General features: G+C 40.7%; 1 protein-coding gene across 1 annotated transcript in view; it reads left to right on the top strand.

Annotated features, from left to right (window-relative positions):
* The window catches only part of snta1 (syntrophin, alpha 1), a 29,033-nt gene extending 6,254 nt beyond the window's left edge, over positions 1–22,779 (top strand). The window contains exons 2-8 of the mRNA XM_029432580.1: positions 399–584; positions 17,434–17,629; positions 17,910–18,099; positions 18,292–18,422; positions 18,827–19,023; positions 20,568–20,755; positions 21,230–22,779. Coding sequence (XP_029288440.1) covers positions 399–584; positions 17,434–17,629; positions 17,910–18,099; positions 18,292–18,422; positions 18,827–19,023; positions 20,568–20,755; positions 21,230–21,322 — 1,181 coding nt within the window. The 3' untranslated portion in view covers positions 21,323–22,779. The remainder of the gene's footprint in view (positions 1–398; positions 585–17,433; positions 17,630–17,909; positions 18,100–18,291; positions 18,423–18,826; positions 19,024–20,567; positions 20,756–21,229) is intronic.
* The last annotated feature ends 1,484 nt before the right edge of the window (positions 22,780–24,263 follow it).

Genomic DNA, 24,263 nt, shown 5'->3' with positions numbered 1-24,263 from the left:
AATGTGCTGTTCTTTGTATTAAACTAAGCTGTGATCTTTGTCCTGGGTTGCACTCTCAGTATTTATTTCAGACATTATCTTCTTTCCTTCTGACTTGCAAACTACCTTTTAGTGTGAAGTTGAATTTGCTCCAAGTGCCATATTCCACAGCCTTTATGCCAACATGCCATATTGGAAATTGCTCTTAGCATAAGCACTTGCACTTTGCATGGAATCTGTAAGTAGAAAATAACTTAATTCCCAGCTGCTCCAATAACGCTGATCAGGGGTCAGACGCTGAGGGTTATGGTTGCACTGTGAATGTGAATGTATGAAACTATGTTTAATAATGAGCAGCAGGTTCCTGTAGAAATATATGTATGTAAGATGAAACATTTTCCCCTTCTTTTTTCATGCAGGCGGGAAGGAGAACAAGATGCCAATCCTCATCTCCAAGATTTTTAAGGGCCTGGCTGCTGACCAGACTGAGGCGCTTTATGTTGGTGACGCCATATTGTCTGTCAATGGTTATGACTTACGGGAGGCAACACATGATGAGGCTGTGCAAGCGCTGAAGAAAACTGGCAAAGAAGTCATCCTTGAAGGTAAGGATAGTTTTCCTTTTTCAAGGAGCACTTCCCTGTCTACACTGCACTGCTCCGGATAAATACATAGATGCAAACGAGGGGAACTTTTGATACTTTATTATGTTTTGCTGCACTTTGGCTCATTTTCCCTTCAGGGCCATATTTGATGAGCTGAGCGAGACAATCTGTTGAATCAGAACTTTGATCAGACTTCCTCTGAAACATCAAAATAATGAGTTGAACTGAAATAGTAAGAGGAAATCAAAGTTTGCGAATAGTGTTGTGGTTCACACCTCCTGAGCGTCTCAGCATGCTAATGAGCAACTGTCCCGACCATCAAACACTGTTGACACTGATAGAAAGTACTTTGTTGCCGTTCATGTCAGGACTGAGAACTATGGAGAACGTATAGCGTAAGACCTGCTGTGTATACTGTAGGATGGTTTGCAGTGGAGTCAGCTGGTATCTGCAGGCGGGTACTTCCTTCCTCTTGCTCTTAACTCGCTCACGTGAGCTGCCACAGCTAATGTACTGTATCTCTCTTGTCTCCCTCTTTTTCTGTCTCATTCTTGCAGTTTAGTCATTTGTCGGATGTGTTTGTTGATGCACGTTTTCCTAAAAGCATCAGTCAGGTGTGAAACAACATAGTTGTGATCTTTATCTGTGAGGACAGAAGAAAAGGGATTAAAAACAATCTTCAGTTGTCTTCTTCAGTCTTGCCAACTGATTGCATCACAAGGATCCTTCATCTCACACGAATATGACTTCAAGTCACTGGGTTGAATTGGAAATTCTCTTGCTACTAATACACCGTGTCTGAAGGCAAAGTTTGATGTTTTATACAAGATGTTACTTTTCAAAAAGAATATGTTTCCATCACGAACCACAAAAGTTGACACTTTTATTCTTCTTTGTTCTATTGATCTGTATATTCTCTGTGTGTCAAAGTCCATATTTTGAGAGAGGGCTCACCCACAGAGTCTAAACAGAAGCTAACAGTTATGTTCAGCGATGTGATTCAAAACTGACGCTTCAGAACCGTAGGTGTTCTCAACGTATGCTTCCAGATGGAAACCCAGTATGTTCAAAAAGTTTCTTTGGGAACTGTGGGAAACAAACCCTTAAACTTGTTGTGTGTGTGTTTTTCTTTAAACAGGTTCAATAAACGGAAGTAAGAATAACTTGTGAAACAGGACATAAAGTTTCCTTTTGAGAAAAAAAAAGGAACAACGAAGTTACACGCTTTCTGTGTGAGAGCATTTCTGTGAGTTAGCTTGCACAGTGGGCTGGTGTCAGTAACTTCAGTCAGCGGAGCAGATACAGCCAGGGGAAATCATTTGCCGATCCCCCTTCCTTACTTGCTCACAGTTAGGCAGAAAAGTGTTGATATCAGACGGCTCAACCAGCGCTGCTCTGTGATCCGTCGTATCATTCCATGGGGCTCCCTTCCCCCTGAGGATCTGATGGAGGAGTGAGGAAACGAAAGAGGCTTGGAGGCTCACTTGAGGGGAAAGGGTTGAGCGTGTGTGTGCGTGCATGCATGTGAGTATTTTAGAAGTCCTGCTATTCCTTCGCTCGTGTCAGTGCATTTATGTCAGTCTGACCTGGAGATTGTCGGACTGTAGGACGCATATATCTGTAGCGAGGAGCTTTGGAGTATTTTTAAGGAATAGAGGAAATGAGAAGAATGAACATATTTGTTTCCTCAAAAGTATTTGTGCAAATACTTGTGAATACATATGACATGGGGTTCAAGTACAATTTTGTACCAGTACACGTTTTTATCAAGATACTCAGAAACACAGTCAGAAACAAACTCCTTCTTGGCACCACTACAGTGTTAAAGGTCAGGGTAACAGTCTCTCTTACAAGTGCACAGCAACAAACAAGCTACCACTGCTGCGCTCGAGGCAGTTTTCATCACTCTGTGAAATTCACAACACAGACGGCCTTGACGGAGATCAAGGAGAAACTGCCTCCATCACATTAAAATATCTGGAATAAATGAACAGTAATACTTGAATCTGTCAGATAAATACTTTTCGCAACATTTAAGGGAGTTACATTAGAAGCCTGATTTGCATTCTGCGCTTGTGGCAGGATTTTTCCTTTTTTGACTCTTTTGGAAGTTAAGAAGAAGAAGAAATATTTTTTGATAGCTTGTATTAAACAGATTTCTGCTCGCTTAGATTAGTGCAATTTGTAATGGTGCAACTGCACATGCAGGGTATTAATGCTGAGCTCTGCCTCATACCTTAAGCAGTATAATCAAGGTGAAGGATGTTTTCATAGTTTTGCAATTGTTCACTTTATAGATTTTTTAATAAATCATGTGGTTTTATGTCCCACACAGTTGCTTAGCAGCCAACAGCAGAAGAAAACAGCAGCACCGTTGAATGTCAATATGTGTAAAACCTTGTGCCTCCTGCTTTTCCTGAACCTCTTGCCATAAATAAGCCTTTGTGCATAGTCAATCTGTCTGTTTGAAAGGAAAGAAAATAGCCTTTCTATATGTTTCCAATAGGATGCCCTCTGCTCCTCTTCCTCTGTATTCCTGTCGCACCCTACATCTAAATGGTGATGGAATAATCAATGTTTGTTCGCGGGAGAGGAACAGTAACACCTGAGAGGGTCAGATAAATATAACAGACCAGATGAAACCATACAACCACAGGGGCCTTCATTTCCTCCCAGCGACATTTACAGCCTGACGTGTGTTTGTGCATGGATGCATTCGTGTGTGTGTGTGTGTGTGTGTGTGTGTGTGTGTGTGTGTGTGTGTGTGTGTGTGTGTGTGTGTGTGTGTGTGTGTGTGTGTGTGTGTGTGTGTGTGAGACAGGCTGCATCATCAAGTGTATGTGTTTTTGTGTGTATATGTGAGGAGAGAAAGGAAGGGGGTGGAGGAGAGAGGTACATAGGTCACCTCGACATTTTCCTAGTCACACACACCTTATTATCACACCTGAATGTTCCGTTATAGCAGAGTTACGGATTCATACAGGGTTGCGCTCACAATAAAATGGGAGATTTATGAATCAGAGAACATCAAGTGTGAGAACATCATGAAACAGTTAAACATGGCTTTATGAAGCAACAATTACAGATGTGAAATGAAAAATAAATTGAGACAGAAATAAAAAAAGACTGCAGACATGTGAAGCAGCTCTACATGGACTGGATGAGCTACAGCATGTAGCACTGGCCTCTCAACTGTCCCGCTGTGTCTCTTAATTTGGATTCTGTTCTCACTGAAAATGCATCCATCATTGACAACAGCTTGCCAACCAAGGCGAGGCATGTTCCACTACTGTAAGAAGCAACCAGGGCCTGATAGAAAATCACACACACAAGCACATACTACACATACTTACACACATGGTGTAAAGCAAAGAGGAAGGATAGGAGTGTGTGTGTGTGTGTGTGTGTGTGTGTGTGTGTGTGTGTGTGTGCATGGGAGTTTGTACATGGGGAGCAGATGTATGTCAATGTGTATATGTGTGAGTGATGTTAATGTATCCTAGAAGTCAAAGTACACCATGTTTTGTAGCAAAGAGGAAGAATGTAACACTGGATGAGCGGCTGTGCAGAGCTGTTGTACAACTACCTCATTCATGTACCAGTTTGGGTTACTGGAAGCAGACGGAATGCAAAAGGGTTTAAGCTGAAAACCTGCCACAATAGGGAGGGGTTGGATGTTACATTGACTATAGAAATGGGTAGGACCCGAAAAGTCAAATATTCGGGTCCAGCCCTAGTGTTTTCAGATCGTGAAAGTTAATTGTAGAATTTTGGTCGCCTACAATGCTTTACTCAGTGTCCGGTTGTACTTAGCTCCACCCTCTCGTGTCACTTCTGGTTGCAAATAAACAAGATGGCGACGGTCAGAATACCAAACTCGGAGCTTCAAAACGGTAATATATATGTACGTTAGGAGAAACGCAATAGAGATACAGTACTGTTTCACAATGCTAAATTAATGAAATGGTAAAATAATCGTTCTTCTTTTGTGTTGTTATCACATGTGGGGAGCTCTTCCCGGTTGGCACCTAGACTGAAACGTACCTTTTTAAAAAGTATAATTTGGCTTTGGTCTGATGAGAAAGTTTGATGGTCTTGTTTCATTTGGTCAGGTCCGTTTTTGTACTTGGCGAGGGGAATAGCTTAATGTCAGACTGAATTTCAGGATAATTTCTGTTATTACCATTGGGCTGTTGACCAATATGTAAGCGTGAACTATTGATCAACTTTGTACAAAGTCTAATGGGTTTGGGAAAAGTATGTCCACCATGTTGCACCACCATGTTTCTACAGTAGCCCGGAATGGACAAACCAAACTCTGGCTTTAGAGAGTTTGGTTTTTACATTACCTAGGCCACCATAGGTTCTTCAACACAACTTGGAAAGGAAGTGGTGAGCAGCAGTTGTTTGCAATCTTCAACCTCACTGCTAGATGCCACTAAACCCTTCACACTGGTCCTTTTTAAGTGAACTTCTTAGGGTGTAGCTCATCTTTAAATAATCTCAATACGGAATTTAAAGCATAGGGATGGCTTCCACACGGCTCTCAACATGCCGACGGCTGAGCCGGTGGCTAGCAGCTTATGGTTCTAACAGCGCAAACAACGGCAACATCTCTAACAGTGTTTACCCGAGGGGAACACTGTGGGTCGGGGCGGCGTTATCAGTGGTAAGCGCTGTATGAGTGCAGTGCAAAGCAGCAGTGATTAGCTAGCCAAACACACGACTCACATGCATGCGGGGCCAGACTGTCAACACAGTAGGGATGCACCGATTTATTGGTCAAACATCAGTATCGGGTGATTTTTGTCTTCTTGACTGCCATAGGCCTTTTGACAAATAAGATAACATTTGTCGTTGGCAGTGGCCAATGTTTATCTAATTTTGCTCCGGCTACATTTTTGTTTTAGTTATTTGTAGTCTGCTTCGGAGAAGAAAGCCGTTGGCTGGACACGACTCTGGCATGACTAGAACAAGTGCCGGTGTGCCACGTCCACCTACGGATTGTTTACAAATAACAACAAAAGAAGAGTATTACACTGTCTCAGGGAAAATCCGTGACATGCAGTTTAAGTAAGACATAATAAACTGCATGTGAGAAATGGGACTGCACTCAGATATTGGAGAAATAATCACCACCGATTTCTAACAGGATGCGCTCCATGCGCCGGCACGGACAGTGAGCTCTGTTGGATAAGAATAGAAGTAGACTGAGCTGCAACAAGGCAGAGATGCTTACAGTATAAAATAATATTTTTAATCAGAAAGAAGGCTATCTTAAAGGTTGTTTCATAAATTCCAAGAATTGAATTTGTGCTCATTCAAAGATAGTGTAATGAAAAGCTGAATAACTTTAAAATTAAGTTATTTTCTATAATGAAGATGATCTGTTTCTATGTTCATGTTGATTTCGCAGCTCCCTCCTTTAGAAGGACCTAACGATAAGAGGCAACCTGTATTGGGCTAGAGTCATTTAGATCATGCTTTTCACACTGGCTATATTTTAAAGTTTCATTATAGCTTTTAATAAGAAGTCCCAGTTGTACTATTGACTGTATTTAATACATTTGACTACATAATTCCTCTAGAACTGCATTAATACTGCTTTTAAAATGGTCAGTCTGTAATCATTCAATATGCACAAGTGAGAATGTGTTTCAGGAGTGCCTGAGGTGAGGTTTAGACCAGGTTAATGTGTGTGTCCGTGATGAGTATTATCTGAAGGATGCTTTGTCAGCCTTCTCAATAAGAGCTAACCCCAAACCTAATCGCTCTCTGACACACACACGTGCACACAACTCGTGCTTCTCTCAACACTAAATACTTGAACTTGAACTACATTTCAATTGCATGCAGACATACAAGTTGTGTGTTATGCAACACTTTGCTGTTCACCCACTTGGTAGTTTTGGTTCTGTATGTAGTCACCAAAGATTTGTTCATAATGTTACATTAATCTAGGTTATTAATACAAGGGCGGGACAGGCAGCCCTTCACAAAGCTGAAGAGTGCAGAGGAGCAGTTTGAGTTACATTTTGCTTTAAGGGCTAGAAATCGTATTTCATATCTACAAGCTCTTCAAGGACATGTGTGAATTCTAGCCCCTGAACAGAAGATACATACCATATAGTCTTATTAAGCAGAACCAGCAGAGATAGATACTCCAGCCCTATCTTTCTGCTCTGATTCAAGTCTGGTTAAGTCAGTGATTTATGGAATATAATGACTTTCGGCAGTAAAGTTTAAAGCTCCGCATTGGGACACAGCGTGCTGCTGGCTAAGACTGTCTGTACCATTCAGTCTTTGTCTGAAATTCATTCCGTACAAGTACAGGTTATGTTGTTGAAGCAGCCTCGTCGTGTTGGCTGTTCACACCAGATACAATCTGTAAATAGACTGTGATCGTGTTTGCAAGCACATGCACTTGGATATGAATTCACACACACACACACACACACACACACACACACACACACACACACACACACACACACACACACACACACACACACACACACACACACACCTGTACTGCTGATTCAGAGGTCGGCCCATGTCTCTTATTGGATCGTACCATACAGGTAGTCAGGGAGGCAAGTGAGATTTTCTTAATTCACAGTTTCCAGCTGCAAATTCTCAGGTGGCGTCTTTGGGCGAAGCTGCCACAGCCCAGTTAGAGAAGTGAGAGTTGGGATATCTGTGTAGTGCTCTCTCCAGTAGCTTGTGTTTGAGTGTCTTGTGTCCCTAATGGAGTTTTATGAGAATATCCAGCAAAAAAATAGGGGTGCTGTAATTTCTAAAAGCCCCTTCACACTGTGCGAGAAACATGGTAAAATCTTCTGTCATCAATACAAAACAGCGGTTGATTACTAACAGACACACACGGCTGATTTTGAACTTTGGTGACAAAGACTTTCCTTGCACAGCAAGATTCTCGTGATATCACGAGATCACATGAAAATCCGTCTCGTCAGGCTTTAAGTAAGTGACCAATCATCATCATCATGTGAGAAACTACTGGCCGCCACGGGCATGGTTTAAGTGTGACGACACGGAGAGTAGAGATGTGTGCGATTAGTCAACTAGTAGATTTAAGCATTGCTACCCTTATACTAGTCGGTTAAACGTATTATCATTATTTTAATAATGCACGCATTTCGGTTTCATATTGACATATGCGTTCTTGGCTGTTGCTGTGAACGGATGAAATATAGATACCGGCCGGGTTCAGCAGTCAGTCTGGGTTCCTCCTGATCGACCGGCTTACTAGCTAGTGTGGCGGCTAGCACAAATAGGACAGACTTAACCTGGCGACCAAGCGTGTTTTATGTCAATGAAGCGAGCTAATGGATGCTGGCTCAATGACTCAAACGTGCACACTAAGATACAGTAAGCTATTTCTGTTAGTGACTTTGAGTTACTTCTAGTAAGAAGTGATCCAGTGTATATGGCCGGGGCTGCTGTTGACCATAGAGTGCTGCAGGGATGACGTATTTTTGAAATCTCTTAGGCTTGTGATAACCACAGACCTTATTTTAGGCTTCTAACAAAAAACCCATTCAAAAAAACCCATTGACCCTGAGAGGAGGGAACCACAAGTGCTAAACTGCTAACTCATTTCTGTGTTTTAGGACTCATTCCTGCAGCTCTATATGTTGCATTAATTTAGTCTCTGCCGTCTTGCCGCAGAGAACGGGAGGCTTTGTGTTGTTGTTTTATTACCTTCATGAAGTATAGGCCCAACACAACCCTCAGGTGCAATACTAATGGTGTAAGCAATGTGAAGCCATGACTCTTCTCAGATCCCAGTCCCGGCTGGCATTTCATCAAATATCAAAACACACACTCGGTTTGTTATTTCAGTTGCATTTGAAATATGATTTGGTTATATAAAAATGTGACTAACAGTGTAAAATGGCTTTTTATAATTTACACAATATTACTGGACAATGTTCAACCTTTTTTATAGATTAAATTGCGCTAACTTTTGTTTTCTGAGCGTCTGTGACTGTCACATTCCTTGCTTTGCTGACTTTCACTGTCATCTATAAATGTGCACGATAGTGTCCATTAGACAAAGTTGTTGTGATATCTTTTGCAGATAAAACTTATTTCATAACTGGAAGACCAATTTAAAGTTGTGGATTGAAAAAAAACAACACTTTTTTTCTCTCTTTTATGACCTGTCCATCAAATTTAATTGCTAGTTGAGAAGTACATCTGCATTTGGCAATATTCAAGTGTGGAGCATGTCAAACACGGACGGTTTACTGATGAACCTGTGCACAATTAATAAACACATGGTAAACTAGACTATGTGATCAGATTCTCCCCTAGATTCTGTCTACTTTAAATGTACTTGTGGGATGTCAGTGAAGATATAAACGTATGAAGCCAACCAGTTTTGATACTGAAGCCGTGCACTTACACCATGACATTGCATGTACTTCATCACCCAATTAAAACTTTCTGGCTCTCGCTCTTGTGACAGTATAATTATTACTTTGAAAATAAACCTTCCTGAATCCCTCAGCCACATCCCTCCAGTTTCTTACTACCTATTTGATCTTTGTTCTCAAGGCCCACTTTGCTTTCTTCTCTTCAGCTCTGAAAGATATAAGCAAATTATTTAACAGCTAAAAGATAAAGGTTTTTTTTTTTCTTAATTTCAGATGTATCATTATCTAGATATAGAAATGTTCGGGTCCATGTGGTGTGATTTAATTGCAGACTAAATGAAAATCTTATCAATTAGCTGTTTTCAGATAACCTTCACTGATCCAGGGTAGTCTCACTTGGAGATAAAACATATTTTTGCTTTTATTATTATTATTTTCAAGTGTGATAAGTGGAGTTGCCTGTGAAACTGAGGAATGAGAGCGTGTTAGTGAAAAGGCTTGTCTGTACATTTTCCAGTGTGCAGTCGCCGACGGAAAAATAGCTGGCCAGTTCTTTCCTGCTTCCATTTCACCACCGCACATTTGACGCCAACGCATCACAAGCAGACTTAAAGACGCACGCAGCTCACATGGTGTATCTCCTCTGGTAGAATATGTGCTTCCATATGCTGCCTTTACTCTAACCTGGATGCATTGATGTCGGGCCTCTTTTACTGACAAACCTTCAATTTAGGATTCCTACACATCCACCAGATCTGGGTCTTCCCAGGGTACAAGATTATGTAATGCTGTTACTGACGATGTATTTGGCACTTTTCAGAGAAATACATCCCACCCAGCTGGTGCTCCAATTCTTTCAGGTAAACAATCACAAATAAAGCCGTTGCTCAGGAAACTCAAACTTTTTTCTTTCTTTTTTTTACTCTACTTTTCAAGTTATTTAGAAAATCCTCAGTAGTGGCACATTAAATATTGTACTATGATGACAGGATAGTTTTTCTGTCCTCTAGTGTTGTCTGTGTGTGGTGAACGTGACACAGTGTTATACGGCGAAAAGAAAATTCATATGAATCTTCTTTTGCAGTATTGAAAGCGTGCTGCTACTATTCATTACCGTTAAAGATTTTGGATAGAAAACAGTGGAGAAGGAGCAAAGAAAACTCTCTTTACAATGTGTGTGTATTTAAATCATCAACTCATCATCTCCTGCAGTCTGAGGTGTATTTGCTTTAGTTGCCGTCCTAAATGTCTCGGCCCCGTGAGGACATTGTGCTTCGATTCAGCGAGGGAATGGATTAACTTGCAAAATAACATAGCTTTATTAAATCACAACTCTCCCTCAGACCCTCTGTCCCTCTGTGGCGTCAAAGTTTGCTTAACAGGCCCCCTCTGAACCCAGCTGCTCTGGTCCGGGGCCCCCGATAAATTGGTGGCCCAGTCTTTGTGCCACTCTCTCACTTCATTACAGGCTTAGTCTCCACTGAACCATCGCACAGTATTGTGCAGCATGTGCATGTCGGGAATGGAGGAAAGGGGGGGGTAGGGTAATAGGCATGGGAGGGGGTGTATGAGGCCATTTTTCTGAATAAAATACATAAATACACAAATAATTCATCATTCATCATGTAACTTTTCAGTGACATTCATAAACTATTCCAGTTTTGTTCCAAAGCCCATGGCTATTTCAAATTGAGAATCGCATGTTAAATGACTTTTATTTGCCTCATTACAGAAGGACACAAACTGTAAATGAGGTTCTTAAGGCACACAGCAAGTAACCACTTTGAATCTCACCGAGCAAAACAAATTTGAGTTTTCTTGCATTTCGGGCAGGAAACAAATCATAAAAAATAAAAAAACTAAGTTGGAAAGTGGAAATGTCTGCTGCTCAACCTCTCTTTCACTGTCCTCCAGATCCTGCTCACGTTTCCTTTACTTTCACTTGAATTAGGATAATTAACTCTCCTGACACACTATGCAAATTAATGAAATCTGTGCTTTGGCAGTATGTGAATTCATTAAGAAATGTCTGATCCGGTATGCTCTACTCACTCACTCACTCACTCACTCACTCACTCACTCACTCACTCACTCACTCACTCACTCACTCACTCACACACTCACACACTCACACACTCACACACTCACTCTCAGCTTCTCTCATACATACCTTACACCTCCCAGTGTTGGCATGTATCCATGATTTTAATGAGATGGGCGATCGGAACAATGAACTTATCTAAATCATTCAGAACAGGGGAAATCTTCTTTGGCTGACTGACGCTGCCAGAAAGAGACGCACATAAATCAGCGAAACACTAGGGGACACATAAACCTGACATTTATTAGGTAACTGTACATGATCTCACAGAGATCACTGAAAAAAGAGGCATGACATACACTTTTTAATTTGCGCATGTACACACATGCCTCAAAACAGACATAGACACCACCTGAGGGTTTGGTAAGAGTAGAAAACAATGCATATCTCTGCACTTTAGAGCCTGACTGACTTTTCTTTAGACTAATGTGGATATTAACAAGTTGGATTTGGTTGGTAAAATAAACATTTTTGGTGGAAAAAAGCTGCTTTAATGATTATATTGTACTCTGTACTACGATTTCTGCCAACATATGCTGGTATGATCTGAAATTTGCTAACATTGAACGCATGTTACTTTTCCTTTCCAGTTTGTTTACTGAATCTGTAAAATATAAGCAACAGCTTTCTAATATTTAGTTGCAACCTCTTTTGCACAATTGTTACAGAACGTAAAAGTCCTAATTTTCAACACGATCTAATTTATGATTTGCAGACAGGGCTCAGTAATGGCTTTACTTTTCTTTTACCTCGATTGATCCTCAATGTACTGAATGAAGACAGTAAGTGTTTGTGTTATTTTGCAGTTATGATGTTGTTTTGTCCCTGCTGGTGATGTAACATTGGTGCATTCTTCATCTGACATGGTTTACAGAGCCAGCAGCATGCTTCTGAGGTCGCTGACTGGCCAATGACATTCCAGCTGCTCCCACGGTAACCAGTGGGAGGAAGGGTTGGGGTTCGGCTTTGCAGCATTGTTTCGCCTTTTACAAGCCACTAACGCTTTTTTTGACCGCATGTTTTTAAGCATTATAATCACTGCCAACTACATCAACTTACTGGTTTTCTGATTACCTGTAGAAGAAGAAGCAATTGTCAATATCCTTAAACCATCAGAGTGTGTTGTGGATGCACACAGAGGGTCAGGTTGATGCAGTGTAGGTAGACCTATGTATGTGTGTGTGTGTATGCATGAGGCAATCAACACAATGGAGAGTGATGGCTGAGCACAGTTTGGAAATTTAAACGTGTGGCAATTTGGTCGTTCAGAGAACTGTAAAAGGAAAAAAGGTTTTCAAAACTGAATTGGCTGAAAGTGTCTGGTCAGGATTTGTGAGGTTCAATGTAAAGACTTTAGCAGGAAAAGCTTAGTGGCAGATTCTGCAGAAGAAGCGAAGAAACTCCTCATACACACACACAGTCGCGCGCACACACACACACATTCAGTACAAAAGTAGTTTTGCTGGCTGCCAGATAAGCTAAAGTAATAACAGTGCCATCTCAGCTAATTTTAGCTCTGTATTGAATGTGCCGCCACTGGTATTCATGGCAACATTTCTGGCTGAGCTTAACTGTATGTTTGGTCTCTCTGTATTGCCTGTCTCACTCTTTATTATTCTCTCAATCTTTTCCTTCCTTCCTTTCTCTCTCTTTTTCATGTCCGTTCCTTTCCTCCTCCCCCTCGATTCTCCATCCCTCGCTCCTCTCCTTTTCTGCCTGTTTGAAAGCTATCTCGTCTGATTTGTTATGTGGGGGCCCCAGCTAATTCCTGACATTTCTAATCTGGGAAACGCCAATACGATCATTTTAGAAATCGTTTTTGGATAATAGTAAAGCCTCTTTACAAAATGAAATATCTCCCTTCTACTTGCTATGATTGGTGGTTTTTCCACAGCCTATTCTGTTCTGCACTTTGTGACATGACACACAAGCATAAACTCAGTCTTACATAATAAAGAATAATGACTGCTGAGAATAGAACATTGTTTACGTTCCAGATATTAGCACCTACAGCTTGCTTTTTCGCTCCTGACTTTCTCCGACACAGTTTTTAGGAACTTGACTGAAACAGTTTTAGCCATCACTGAGTTCCCCGTTTAGCTGTAACCTTTACCCAGAGGACTTAATTGAGAGATACTTCAGCGTTTCCTTATTCAGTATCGTTGCAGGGTTTAGGAGATGGTGGCTTCCACTTGAAACAATAATGTAGGCAATCCCATTTCCATTCCCAGTCTTATGGCCGTATTGAGATTGACCACATCAATTTTGAATGGACTCGGTCCAGCAACAAGGAAACAGTTGGCTGCCCTATGGTACAAACATCAATGGGTTGGCATGGGAACAAATGGACATAAGCTAATTTCCATCAAACATTATGTATGCAAGTTGACAGCAACTTCAAAGCTGTAGCTGGTACATATTAGTGGCTCACTGCTTCCGTGTTCCCAGTGTACACACCCCCCCCCCCCCCCCCCCCCCCCAGTACGTCTTGTTTTGTGGCACATTGAGCTGATTCTGCAAAGTGTAAATGAGGCAAGTAAACATGTGACATTCTCTAGGAGTAAACTTTTATAGACCCTTCAAATGCATTTGGGTTAGGTGAGGTGGGTGTGCATGCAGACAAGCTCATACACCAAACGTAATGTCAGGGAGGCGTAGAATATAAAACCCAGTGGAAATGAAGGAGTGATTTTACACTCAGGTTCTTCCACATCCTACTCGGATACCTATCAGGCTGGGTGAAATGTGCAATTCCAGTACTGATATGATACCCGAGTTTTGTTACCAATGCATAACAAAGCCAAACTGTTTCCACTGACACTTTAAAGAATACAAACCCTTTTGTTCATCCAACCAAAATGTCTTGAATTCTTGAAAACTAGTCATAGCTGAAATGTATCTGCATAAAATACCGTTTATTATTGATTTAAATCAGGAACTATCTGTCTAAGAAAAAGTTAAAAAAAGATTACAAATCTGAGCAAGGGTTCAATGCCAGCTTTCGGTGTTCTGTACTGCCGACACCAAATCAGGATCAAAAAAGCACTGAGCCTCGATACTCCGTGGGGATTCCACACCATAAATATGCGTTTGGATATGCATCACTTTGCGTGTTTGCTTGTGTGCTTAACCATGCGAGTGTGTGAGCACTGTGAGACTGTGTGTGTGTGTGTGTGTGTGTGTGTGTGTCGTAAATGTTTGTCCCAGGAAACCATACTGGTAGACCTGAGTGAGTGAGAGAGACGGAGACAGAAGAAAAGTATGTGAGGGAGGCATTTTCAATACTTTTAATCCAAAGTGGGAGTAAACTAATTCTTCACAGTGATTTGAGAGAGAAACCTTAAATGGCAAGAGATTTTTTTTTATCTCCTTCCAGATATGGAAACAATCCACTTCCCAAACCAATCTGAAAAGGAACTGACTTCATATCTGATGAGAGGGAAAGATTAGAGACAGATTAAAGATCCAGCACAATATTATTGTGAAAGAGAAGAGGAGGTGCAGACGGGAAGACGGTGAACATTCTGCTGACTCAGAGGAGCTACTGTATGTTTATAGTTCTCAGCATTAAGGTCATGCCCTTTATTCTGCAGAAACATAAGTCCCCTTAAGACATAACGTTCTGCCCGTTTTAAATGTTGTTATTACGCTTGAAAAAGAACTTGAGTCATTTTCTCCTTAAACGGATGTTCTGGCAGTTTTCCTTCTCAAGATGCCGTCACATGATGGGAAACGTTCTCTGCGCTCACTGCGAGGTCGGGCGCACAGAGCCTTGCGGTGAAGGCAGCTAGTTAGTTTTGTTTCTATGGTTACCTCCCCTGCTTGCCTGCGTTGCTTCATACAGCTGTTATCTCATTGGTTGCACGTTGAAAGGTCAGCGGCAACCGAGGTTGGCAATTTCTGAAAAGAGCAATTTCACCACTGACCACGTGAAAGCATCTTTAGGGCCGCGTGTGAGTACATGCAGTTACTTTGCCATTAAATGCATAGTTTTATGATGTTCTCGCTTTTGACATTTCTCTATATAGCATTAGTACCAATCATGGGAGACAAGAAAGTGACACTTTACTGAAAACCTTGGGATTTTGTTCATATTAAGGGTTTTAAAGTGGCCTGAAAGGAGGGATTACTTTTATAAGAACGTCTGGAGATGGCTCGCTTTGGCACTGACATTTGATAACTGTTGTTCCAACGTGCCAAGGACGAGATAACAAGCGAACAATCTCTCGCCTTGCTCGTCATATATCATTTCACTGCGATGCCTCTCCTTATGTGCTAGATGCCAATCGTGCGAGCTTTACATCCGTGGCGGTCGTGTCCTTTTGAGTCCACGTGACGCTTTTGAGTCCACGTGACGCTTTTCTACAGCAGAGTCCTAAGTATGAAAGCTAAAAGCCGTCACTTAAACTGACACATTAAATACGCAGTGATTCAAAGTCGGTAGGCGAGTAGTTGTGTTAAGGTTGCTCAGAGTTCGGACTCTTCTATAACTTCTGATCCTCTCTTTAACCACTGAGCCGCTCTGCCACCTCCTGATGGAAGAGAAGAATAACGAGTGCACTGTTTGTAGTGAAATAAAACAATTAGAGAGAAGGAGCCACTACACAGTTTTAGATATGATGCACTGCTTGGTGTTTCTACAGAAATAACTATATGGCTGCCTGACTGGCTGGCTGGCATGGGCTCTATTTTTGGAACGGTGGAAGCCCCCTCTTTCACTCCCGTTGTCCTGTGCTGTGAGTCTTCTGCTTGCCCTCTGGCTACATGCCTCTTGTACTGTGCAAGAACAGCACTTCACTCTTCACCAGTGAAACCAGAGCTCTGCCTTCAGCCTTCAGCCTCATGCCTTGCCATGTCCTCCGGGCTATTTTTACTCCAGCACTGGCTACTTCTGCCAAACCCATACCACAAGATGACTGGAGGTGTGTGTGTGTGTGTGTGTGTGTGTGTGTGTGTGTGTGTGTGTGTGTGTGTGTGTGTGTGTGTGTGTGTGTGTGTGTGTGTGTGTGTGTGTGTGTGTGTGTGTGTGTGTGTGTGTGTGTGTGTGTGTGTGTGTGTGTGTGTGTGTGTGTGTGTGTGTGTGTGTGTGTGCATTTATAAAGACATGTAAGCAGAATACAGCTGGGCAATGTCCTAAAAGAAAAAACAAATAGAATTCTAATAATTATAGTTTGCAATAGTTATTGTAAAAATCCCACAAAGGTTTGTATTTTAAAGTAATAGTCCACATTCTTTAATTAGGGGCCATTTAGATATTGGATATGGTCATTAAGGTGGAACAAAATATGAAGTGTGGGGCAACAATTTTGTAAATATTAAGATAATGTAAATACTTATTGGGTAACCTTTTGAAATGACACACTAGTTATGAAATAATATAAGACCAGTTTTGTGGAAACAAACCAAGAAGAGCAGAAATAATCTGTTAACAATAATTGAATCTTTAATTATGAGGATGAAATATATAAGAATAAATAATATGGTACAATAATATCCTTAAATAAATGATGTAGCTAGACTACTAAATAGTGTGGTTTCTATCCCAGTGTAGTGATGTGCTGCTGCTCCTTATGACAAAGGGTAATTAGAGAATAGAAATATTCAAGGTGGAAACTTTCCATGGGAATTAAAAGGACTGTATCCTAGGAAAAGACTAAATGAACACACCTAAAATGAACCATAAGATCTATATGCACATTGGTCTCATTTGAAAGGCAAGAAGCAAAGGAATTTGAATCTAATCCAAAGCAAAATGAAAAACTGAAATACATGGTAAAAGCTAGCTTGCACATTTACTTTGCTTTAGGCTACTATCTGCTGGTTGAATATAATATCACTAAAACATGACATATGATATGGAAAAGTTCAATGAAAGCATGTAGTTCTTTGACTCGACTGTGCGGTACTGTGGGCTGCACATGTGACACGCACAGGGTCGTAACTTTACTCATTTCTTATTTAATGGGATGCTGGCATATGATCACATGTGATGGAAGAGCTGCTGATTGCAGTGCAGTGTTATTTATGTGCATTATCCACCCAAATAACCCAAAGATTTAAATATTGAAAAATGTATGGACAGATGTTCGACCCCTTGCAAGCCCTAGTTAGGAAAGAGCACGATAAGCACTGTATAAAAGCTGAGAAATCTGAAGTGACGGAGAATTCTTTCCAGATGAATTTCTTTTTAAAGCTGTTAAGTGCTGCCACAGCTTTCAGTTTGTCTCCGAACCTGCAGGCTCCACATTCACATCACACATTCCCTTTTCTCTCCCTGCTCAGTCCTCTCGTCCTCCTTCTGCCTGTGCGCTTTGTTTAATTCTTTCTCACACTCCTCGCTCTGTTTCAGTGAAGTACATCAAGGAGATGTCGGCCTTCTTTAAAAACTCTGGTTCCCCTGGGGGCGGCCTCCCCTGGGACTCTCCCCCCTCCACACCTCAGAGGGGCTCTGAACTCTCACCCGCTGAGGTGAAGGAGCCCCGCAGCATCCCGCTGAGCATGTGCCAGGTGTCCCGAAAACAGTGCCCCCCGGACACGGAGAACAGGTACAGAGTGTAACAAGTTTGACGTAATATCTAGATTTGTAGTTCATACATTCCTTCAGAAAAGAATCTGACTGATCTCCACTTGAAAATAACAAATTGGCTCAGAGAATATTTTAAAAGGGACTTCTTATCTCATCTTCTTCACATATTCTTTGTTAATATCTGAAGCCTCTTCACCCTCCAGCGTTTCCCTCTTTGTCTTTTATTTCTCTAACTGCCTCTTTTCTCCTTTTTCTTTTTTGTCTCCCTGCTTGCTTCCCTCTGTCTTCTCATCTGCCAGGTATTTCGAGGTGATTTCTGCCAGCAGAAAGAACTCTGTGTTCCTGCGAGCAAAGGACCCAGCCATGGCTCAGTCCTGGTACAACGCCATCCAGACTGGAGCTGCCAACCTTTTACCACGAGTGAAGGAGGAGATGAAGAGCATGCAACTTGGCATTGAGGTCAAACATCTGGGCTGGATTACAGAGCAGGTATTCAAGGCTACAGACGTACATGATCTATACTGCAACACCTGCTCTCAAGTATTTAGCATGTTATGTTTATCTATATGTGATATGCTTGTGCTCTGATTTCCCTGGGCATTAAATGTGTCATGTATTGGTAATCGTTAAGTACCATGTGAGTGAGTTTCAATGATTTCTTCCTCTGCTACAAATGTGCAGGTGATCCAGGGTCCAGAGAAACCTGTACTGGCCATGTTGACCGACAGAGACCTGCTCCTGTATCCCTCTTTGCCCGAAAGCAAAGAGAGCCTCGGCAGCCCCACCAAGAGTCACCCGCTCATTGCTACCAGGTACAAACACACAGACGCCTGCATATATACACAAACACCTCATTGGCAACTCAATATTTATCAGCACACGTAGCACATTTGGCATTTAATACACGTCTGCGCTTCACCCTGAGCGGTCCCATTTTAGTTAACATGCCTTCCTGTGGCTTGTTTTGGCCACGTCGTGAGAGCCCCAGCTCACTCTTTCCATAACGGGACTGTTGGACATTCTGCCTCATAACGTCACCTTCATTTGGAAAACATTAGTGGAACCAGAACCTATGACTCATGTGTTTTCCTCCTTTCCTTCTTTCTCTGCTGTGCTCTCCACATCTCACTTTCTCTGTAACACACACACATTCATTTGCTCTTCTGGCTCATCCTTTTCTGTGATTTTAAATGAATTCTTTCTCCCCCCTTTTTAGACTGGTCCACTCCGGCCCAGGAAAAAGTTCTCCTCTCCTGGACTCCGACCTCTCATTTGGCCTGCGTTCGGGGACTAAGCAAGGCGTGGAGACCCATGTGTTCCGGGTGGATTCTGCCAAGGAGCTGTCCACCTGGACTCATCTGCTGGTGGAGGGCAGCCATAATGCTGCTGAGCTCATCAAGGAGGTCACCACGGGTACGGATACAGAGATGTGTTTGACTCCCAGTTCTAGCTTCATTCTTGCTACACAGTTCCTCCACCCATTACTAGAAACATTGAAGTTTTGTTCTGAATGACGCAACCAAAATTCAAAGGTTTGACTCCCACTGGGGTACCCTCTTCTCCCTGCGAGTTTCTTAATAAAATAAATTCACTAAATGATATGTGCCACATGGTGAGAGACATGGAGTTCTATACTCTATAATTGTGTTGAGATGCCAGCTTTGCAAATTGCAGTGGCTGCCTCTGTTAGTGGTTGAAAGTAAAAGCCTGCTCGTTTATGGTGAGTATCGGAAACAAAATGATTTAATTATGTAAGCATTATAAGCTTAAACATCTATATACAAATGCCTGTACAAACAGTACATCATTGTTTCTCTCTAAAATAACCCCCGAAAGAAAATGCATGCTAAACACTTGCTCTGTGGCGCAATCCATGATCGAAATATGAATAGATGGCGAGTCCCTCTACCACGGCTGTCACTCTCAAATTGATTGACAGGTCCTTTGACACTGAATAATGCAAGACAAGCTATTAAAGATGTGTAAACATGCCTATATTTTAAATTCTGACAATAAAACATGCTAACAATATCAATCAAACTCCTCAATTGTGTCCTTGAATATATCTCAAATCTATTTCATCCAAACAATCAAGGCTTTGGGAACAAGATGTGGTTTCTATTTAATGAAGACACAAAAACATCTCACTGCATAATAGAGACCTTTCGCACAAAACAGGATTAGGAGTTATGATTTATTGTTTCTTGCACAATGATTTAGGGAATGTAGTCTTCGGCAAAATGTCCTCAAGCTCTGGAGATTTCTTCCGGCTGAATGTTTGTGAAAAACTCAAACTTGGTTTTAATATATAAATATAATATATAATATATATATATATATATATATATATATAATATATATATATAATATATATATATATATATATATATATATATATATATATATATATATATATATATATATATATATATAATATTATATATATATATATATATATATATATATATATATATATATATATATATATATATATATATATTTATTTATTTATATATTTATTATGCAGGTTAGTCATCAAAGTTCCTTGTGGAAATGTAGTTCTCCTACTCCAGTATGTGAGGAGTCAGGCAGTGCAGGTTAGTAATGCTGTTGCATTGCCCTCTGCTGGTAGAATGATGTAGTGCAGAAAGACTTCTTCCTAAAACCTAAAATGCTTTAATTTTAGTATCAGGATTAGGATCAGCGTTCCATCTAATTTAGACCTCTTATCTTTTCTCAACAATAACTGTTGTTTGAATCATTGTTATCCTCTCAGTGTCACATTCATAGGATACAGCAAATACAAATCCTGAGCTCTGTATCAACACTGAGCTCACAACTAAATGAGAACACAAGAAATATGTAATATAGCTGTGTGCTGTAAAATCATTACACTACCTTCCTTTTTATTCCCTCGCCTCTATCTAATCCATGTTTTTTCTTTTCTAACCTGGCAGCCTGTAGTTGGAACGGGAAGGAGTGCACCCTGGGAGTCCACATTGATGAGGGTTTCACACTATTCACTGACGAGATGGGTGTCAGGAAAAGCATTCTGCTTCAGCAGCCCTTCGAGCGCCTAAGAATGTCCTCAGACGACGGGGTTCGTATGATGTTCCTCGACTTTGGAGGCCCGGAAGCCGAGATTGTAAGTTAATGTTTTCTCAGTTTTGTGTTATTTAAATATATCCATATATTTGAGCTGTTAAGTTGAATATGTCAGCTCGCTTGGCTGGTTGGCAGTTGGTAAAGAGTGTTTTCTAATTGAGAGAATTGGATAATTGCATTAAAGTCTAATGTCAGATCACAATCATGTCAATCCATCTGCTGGTGAAGACCATGACATGTTGTTGAAAGCTCCATAAAAAGCTACTACTAACTACTATTTACTATACCAGGGTCAAAAATGAACTTTCATGTTAAAATCACAATTACTTTAAATTCATACTGATGTTTAAATATGTTTTTAACGGTATTTAAATACTAGTTCACTTATTTCTAACATGTTTTGTATATTTTATCATGGAGCACTTTACTTGTCGTTTTCTTTTCTAAAAATGTAATGTTTTTGTCAAAGGTGTTGATAATTTAATGATGAACTTTTCTTTCTTCTCTTCTTTAGCAACTGGACCTCCACTCTTGCCCCAAGACCATCGTCTTCATCATCCACTCGTTCCTGTCTGCTAAGGTCAAGCGACTTGGCCTGCTGGCATGATAATGGCCGACCACCATGGAACATCAACAATAGTAATGTTTAATAAAACACACAGCCAGAGGACTTTTGAAACACCGGAGGACGTGGTCGTTCTTTTCGGCCCTTCCTCGGCCTCTAAAACGATCGTCTCTGGTCGAGCACCTGCTGGTCTTTCTGGGGGAATGAAGAGAAAACTGCAACATTGATGGACCTTTGTTGAACATGTAGTCGTAAGGTAAAGAGAGGTTTTACAGATCAGCAGCCACTTAAGGGATCTGACATCTGTCAAATCCGTTGCGGTGGGTCATCACACTTAACGATGGCAAACTGTGTGAAGTGACAGCCTGCATCTTAATGTTTCTAAGCTTGAAGTCTCAACCATTTTATCTTTTTTTGCCCCATTGTTCAGTTTTGTTTTTGCGGGCCTTTGTCACGAGCATCCTTTCATCTTTCAATCTTTCCTTTATGAGCTGTGAGCAGTCATAACAAAAGTTATTTCACAAATGTCCTGATTGATGTTGGACAAACATTTTTTCTATAAAGGCAGCTTCAGTGGAGTGACAGACACGACTGACTGATCGCTACACGACTGAACAATGTAACAAATACAACTATATGCTTTATATGTGGATGCTTAAGTTGCCTTTACCCTGAATGTTCAAGGAAGACAACTTCCAAATGCCAAATCAAATATATTTGTCATTGCAGCTGAACAACTTCTTATTTTATTTTTCTCTTCGTCCCTGTTTTAAGTGTGCTCAGCGATGGCCTAACAAAGACAAATGACTAACAGAGTATATTAGAAAAGTTTTGTTTTTTTCTATTATTGTGTTTTAGATTAACAAATGAGTTGGAGAAAAACTCCTAACAAAAGACATCTTCCCTGAATCTGGATGGCCTTAGTCATACAGTAGGACTGCAGTTTGATTTCCTCTCAGCGTGTGTGAAGTACAGAACAAGAGCTCTTGTGTTTTTCGAGTCCTGCCGACAAAGGTTGTTCCATAATCATGTATTTATAGATGACAAACAGTTGGCTGAAAGTGTACCAGTCCAGCTAAGCTACTTCTCAAGTACAATACAAGTACAGAGCTCTTAAATAATACGATTGGATGGTGTATATTGTCTGTTTTGCATAATTGAATCACGAGAGAGGACAGTCTTCATCAGATAGCACTGATGGTCCATTTTGTACACAATTTGTCCAACATTTAAATGTTATTTTACCATATAAGAGATGTTGATTTGTTTACATCATAAAGTGTTTGATTGTTTTCTTTATTGTTTGTGTCAATTGAACATCCACAACTTGGGGCCTTCTCTCTGTGTCCAACACTAAACAGACTTGTATTAATATATATTTCAAAACTAAAACCTGTTTGCTTTCAAGAATAAAATGTATTGTATATTCTTATTTAAACAAATGTGTGCCTTGCAGGGTTGTTTGTATATAAACATGTAATAAACTTTGTTAACTTTTAGTGTCTGCTTTGCATGTGCTTTATTGATTTAACAAAAAAAGAAAAAAAAACATTTATAATATGAATATGAAATTGAAAATCATATTGAATTTAAATTGGTTTTACAGATTGATAGTTTATAAATTAAAGCTGCACTAATACATATCTACATATCACCAAAGGATGAAATGTGTAAAGTGTTGCTTGAAGTTGCAAACACACGTAATGCTGCAGCTCCATAGAGCATTTTAGCATTTTTCAGCTTTTTGTTTTTGTTTCTATGCCGCACCTTTACTGTTTTGGTAAACAAAATGCTTTATGGTTGTCTGTTTTTAGTACAAAAACACTACTAAAGCCAATGTTAGCTAACTGCCCAGCACCAAAATGGCAGACGCACAAAGTTAGCAACTAGCTAGTGAAGTAAGTGGAGCATTTAGCAACTTTAAGAGCCTGATTTTCCTTTTAGGAGTTGGAGGAGACCAAAAACAGCTAAAACGAGAATGAATGTCGGACTCAAATTCATTAGTTGGCCAGAAACACAACTCTAAATGAATCGGAACATTCTGCTTCTGCTGGATATGTAAATAGCTATCCGTTTGCTAACATGTTAGCCACAACAACAGTGAGGTCAATGTTGTGCTTATAGCTAATCCTGCACAGCCGCCTGTGGCAAAAACATTTCTTTTCAATTAAAGCAGCTTTAAAGACCTTTGGTGTGACACTGCATCATAGAGAAACATGAATATTGTGTCGGTTGCATCACTCTCTGCATCCTGAAGGATTCTTTTGAAGCCTAATTTGGATTTACTGCTCATCATCATCAAAGAAAATCCAAATTTGGTCAAAAATGAGGAAGTCTCCTGGTCCCTCAAACACACACACACACACACACACACACATTCGAAGGAGAGAAGAAAGCTGCTACGTGTGAAAAAGAAGTATTGAAAAATGTCTATTAATCCCATCTATCTATGTTCTGTAATAGCTACCTCAAACTGTCTTGTAAAGTCCTTGTGAGTCAGTCCTAATGCACTTTTCATATCCAGCTGCAAGTTTTAATGTCATATCTCATGGTCTTTAACGATCCGTTCCACTGCACTGCTTCAGACAGCGGATAGCCCTCGCACGCTCTTTATTTAACAGTCCCAGTTGGTGGTCTGACAGTTTTATTAAGTCCAGACAGATCTGTAGAATAGGAAGTGCAAAGATGATGATGATGATGAGATGCTTAAGTCAGCGGGGTGTGTGATGGAGACAGTTAGGCCTGCTGCTAGCCATAGTAAAAGCAGCAAGCAAACAGGCCCCCTCTTATATGATTTTACTGCCACGAGGCAGTGTTATCAGTGAGGCGCAGATGCTGTTTGTTGCTGTGTAAAATGTGAGTCTGTGTGTGTGTGTGTGTGTGTGTGTGTGTGCATATGCTTCTTAAACACACGTGTGCATTTGCATGTGTGTGCCCGGACAACAAATGGAAGCGGGAGAGTGGAGTAATAACAAACTGTGAG

The sequence above is a fragment of the Cottoperca gobio genome, chromosome 5 (assembly GCF_900634415.1).
Source record: "Cottoperca gobio chromosome 5, fCotGob3.1, whole genome shotgun sequence".
Classification (NCBI taxonomy): Eukaryota; Metazoa; Chordata; class Actinopteri; order Perciformes; family Bovichtidae; genus Cottoperca; species Cottoperca gobio.
Note: the sequence above shows the minus strand (reverse complement) of the source record. Positions and strands in the feature narration are given on the sequence as shown.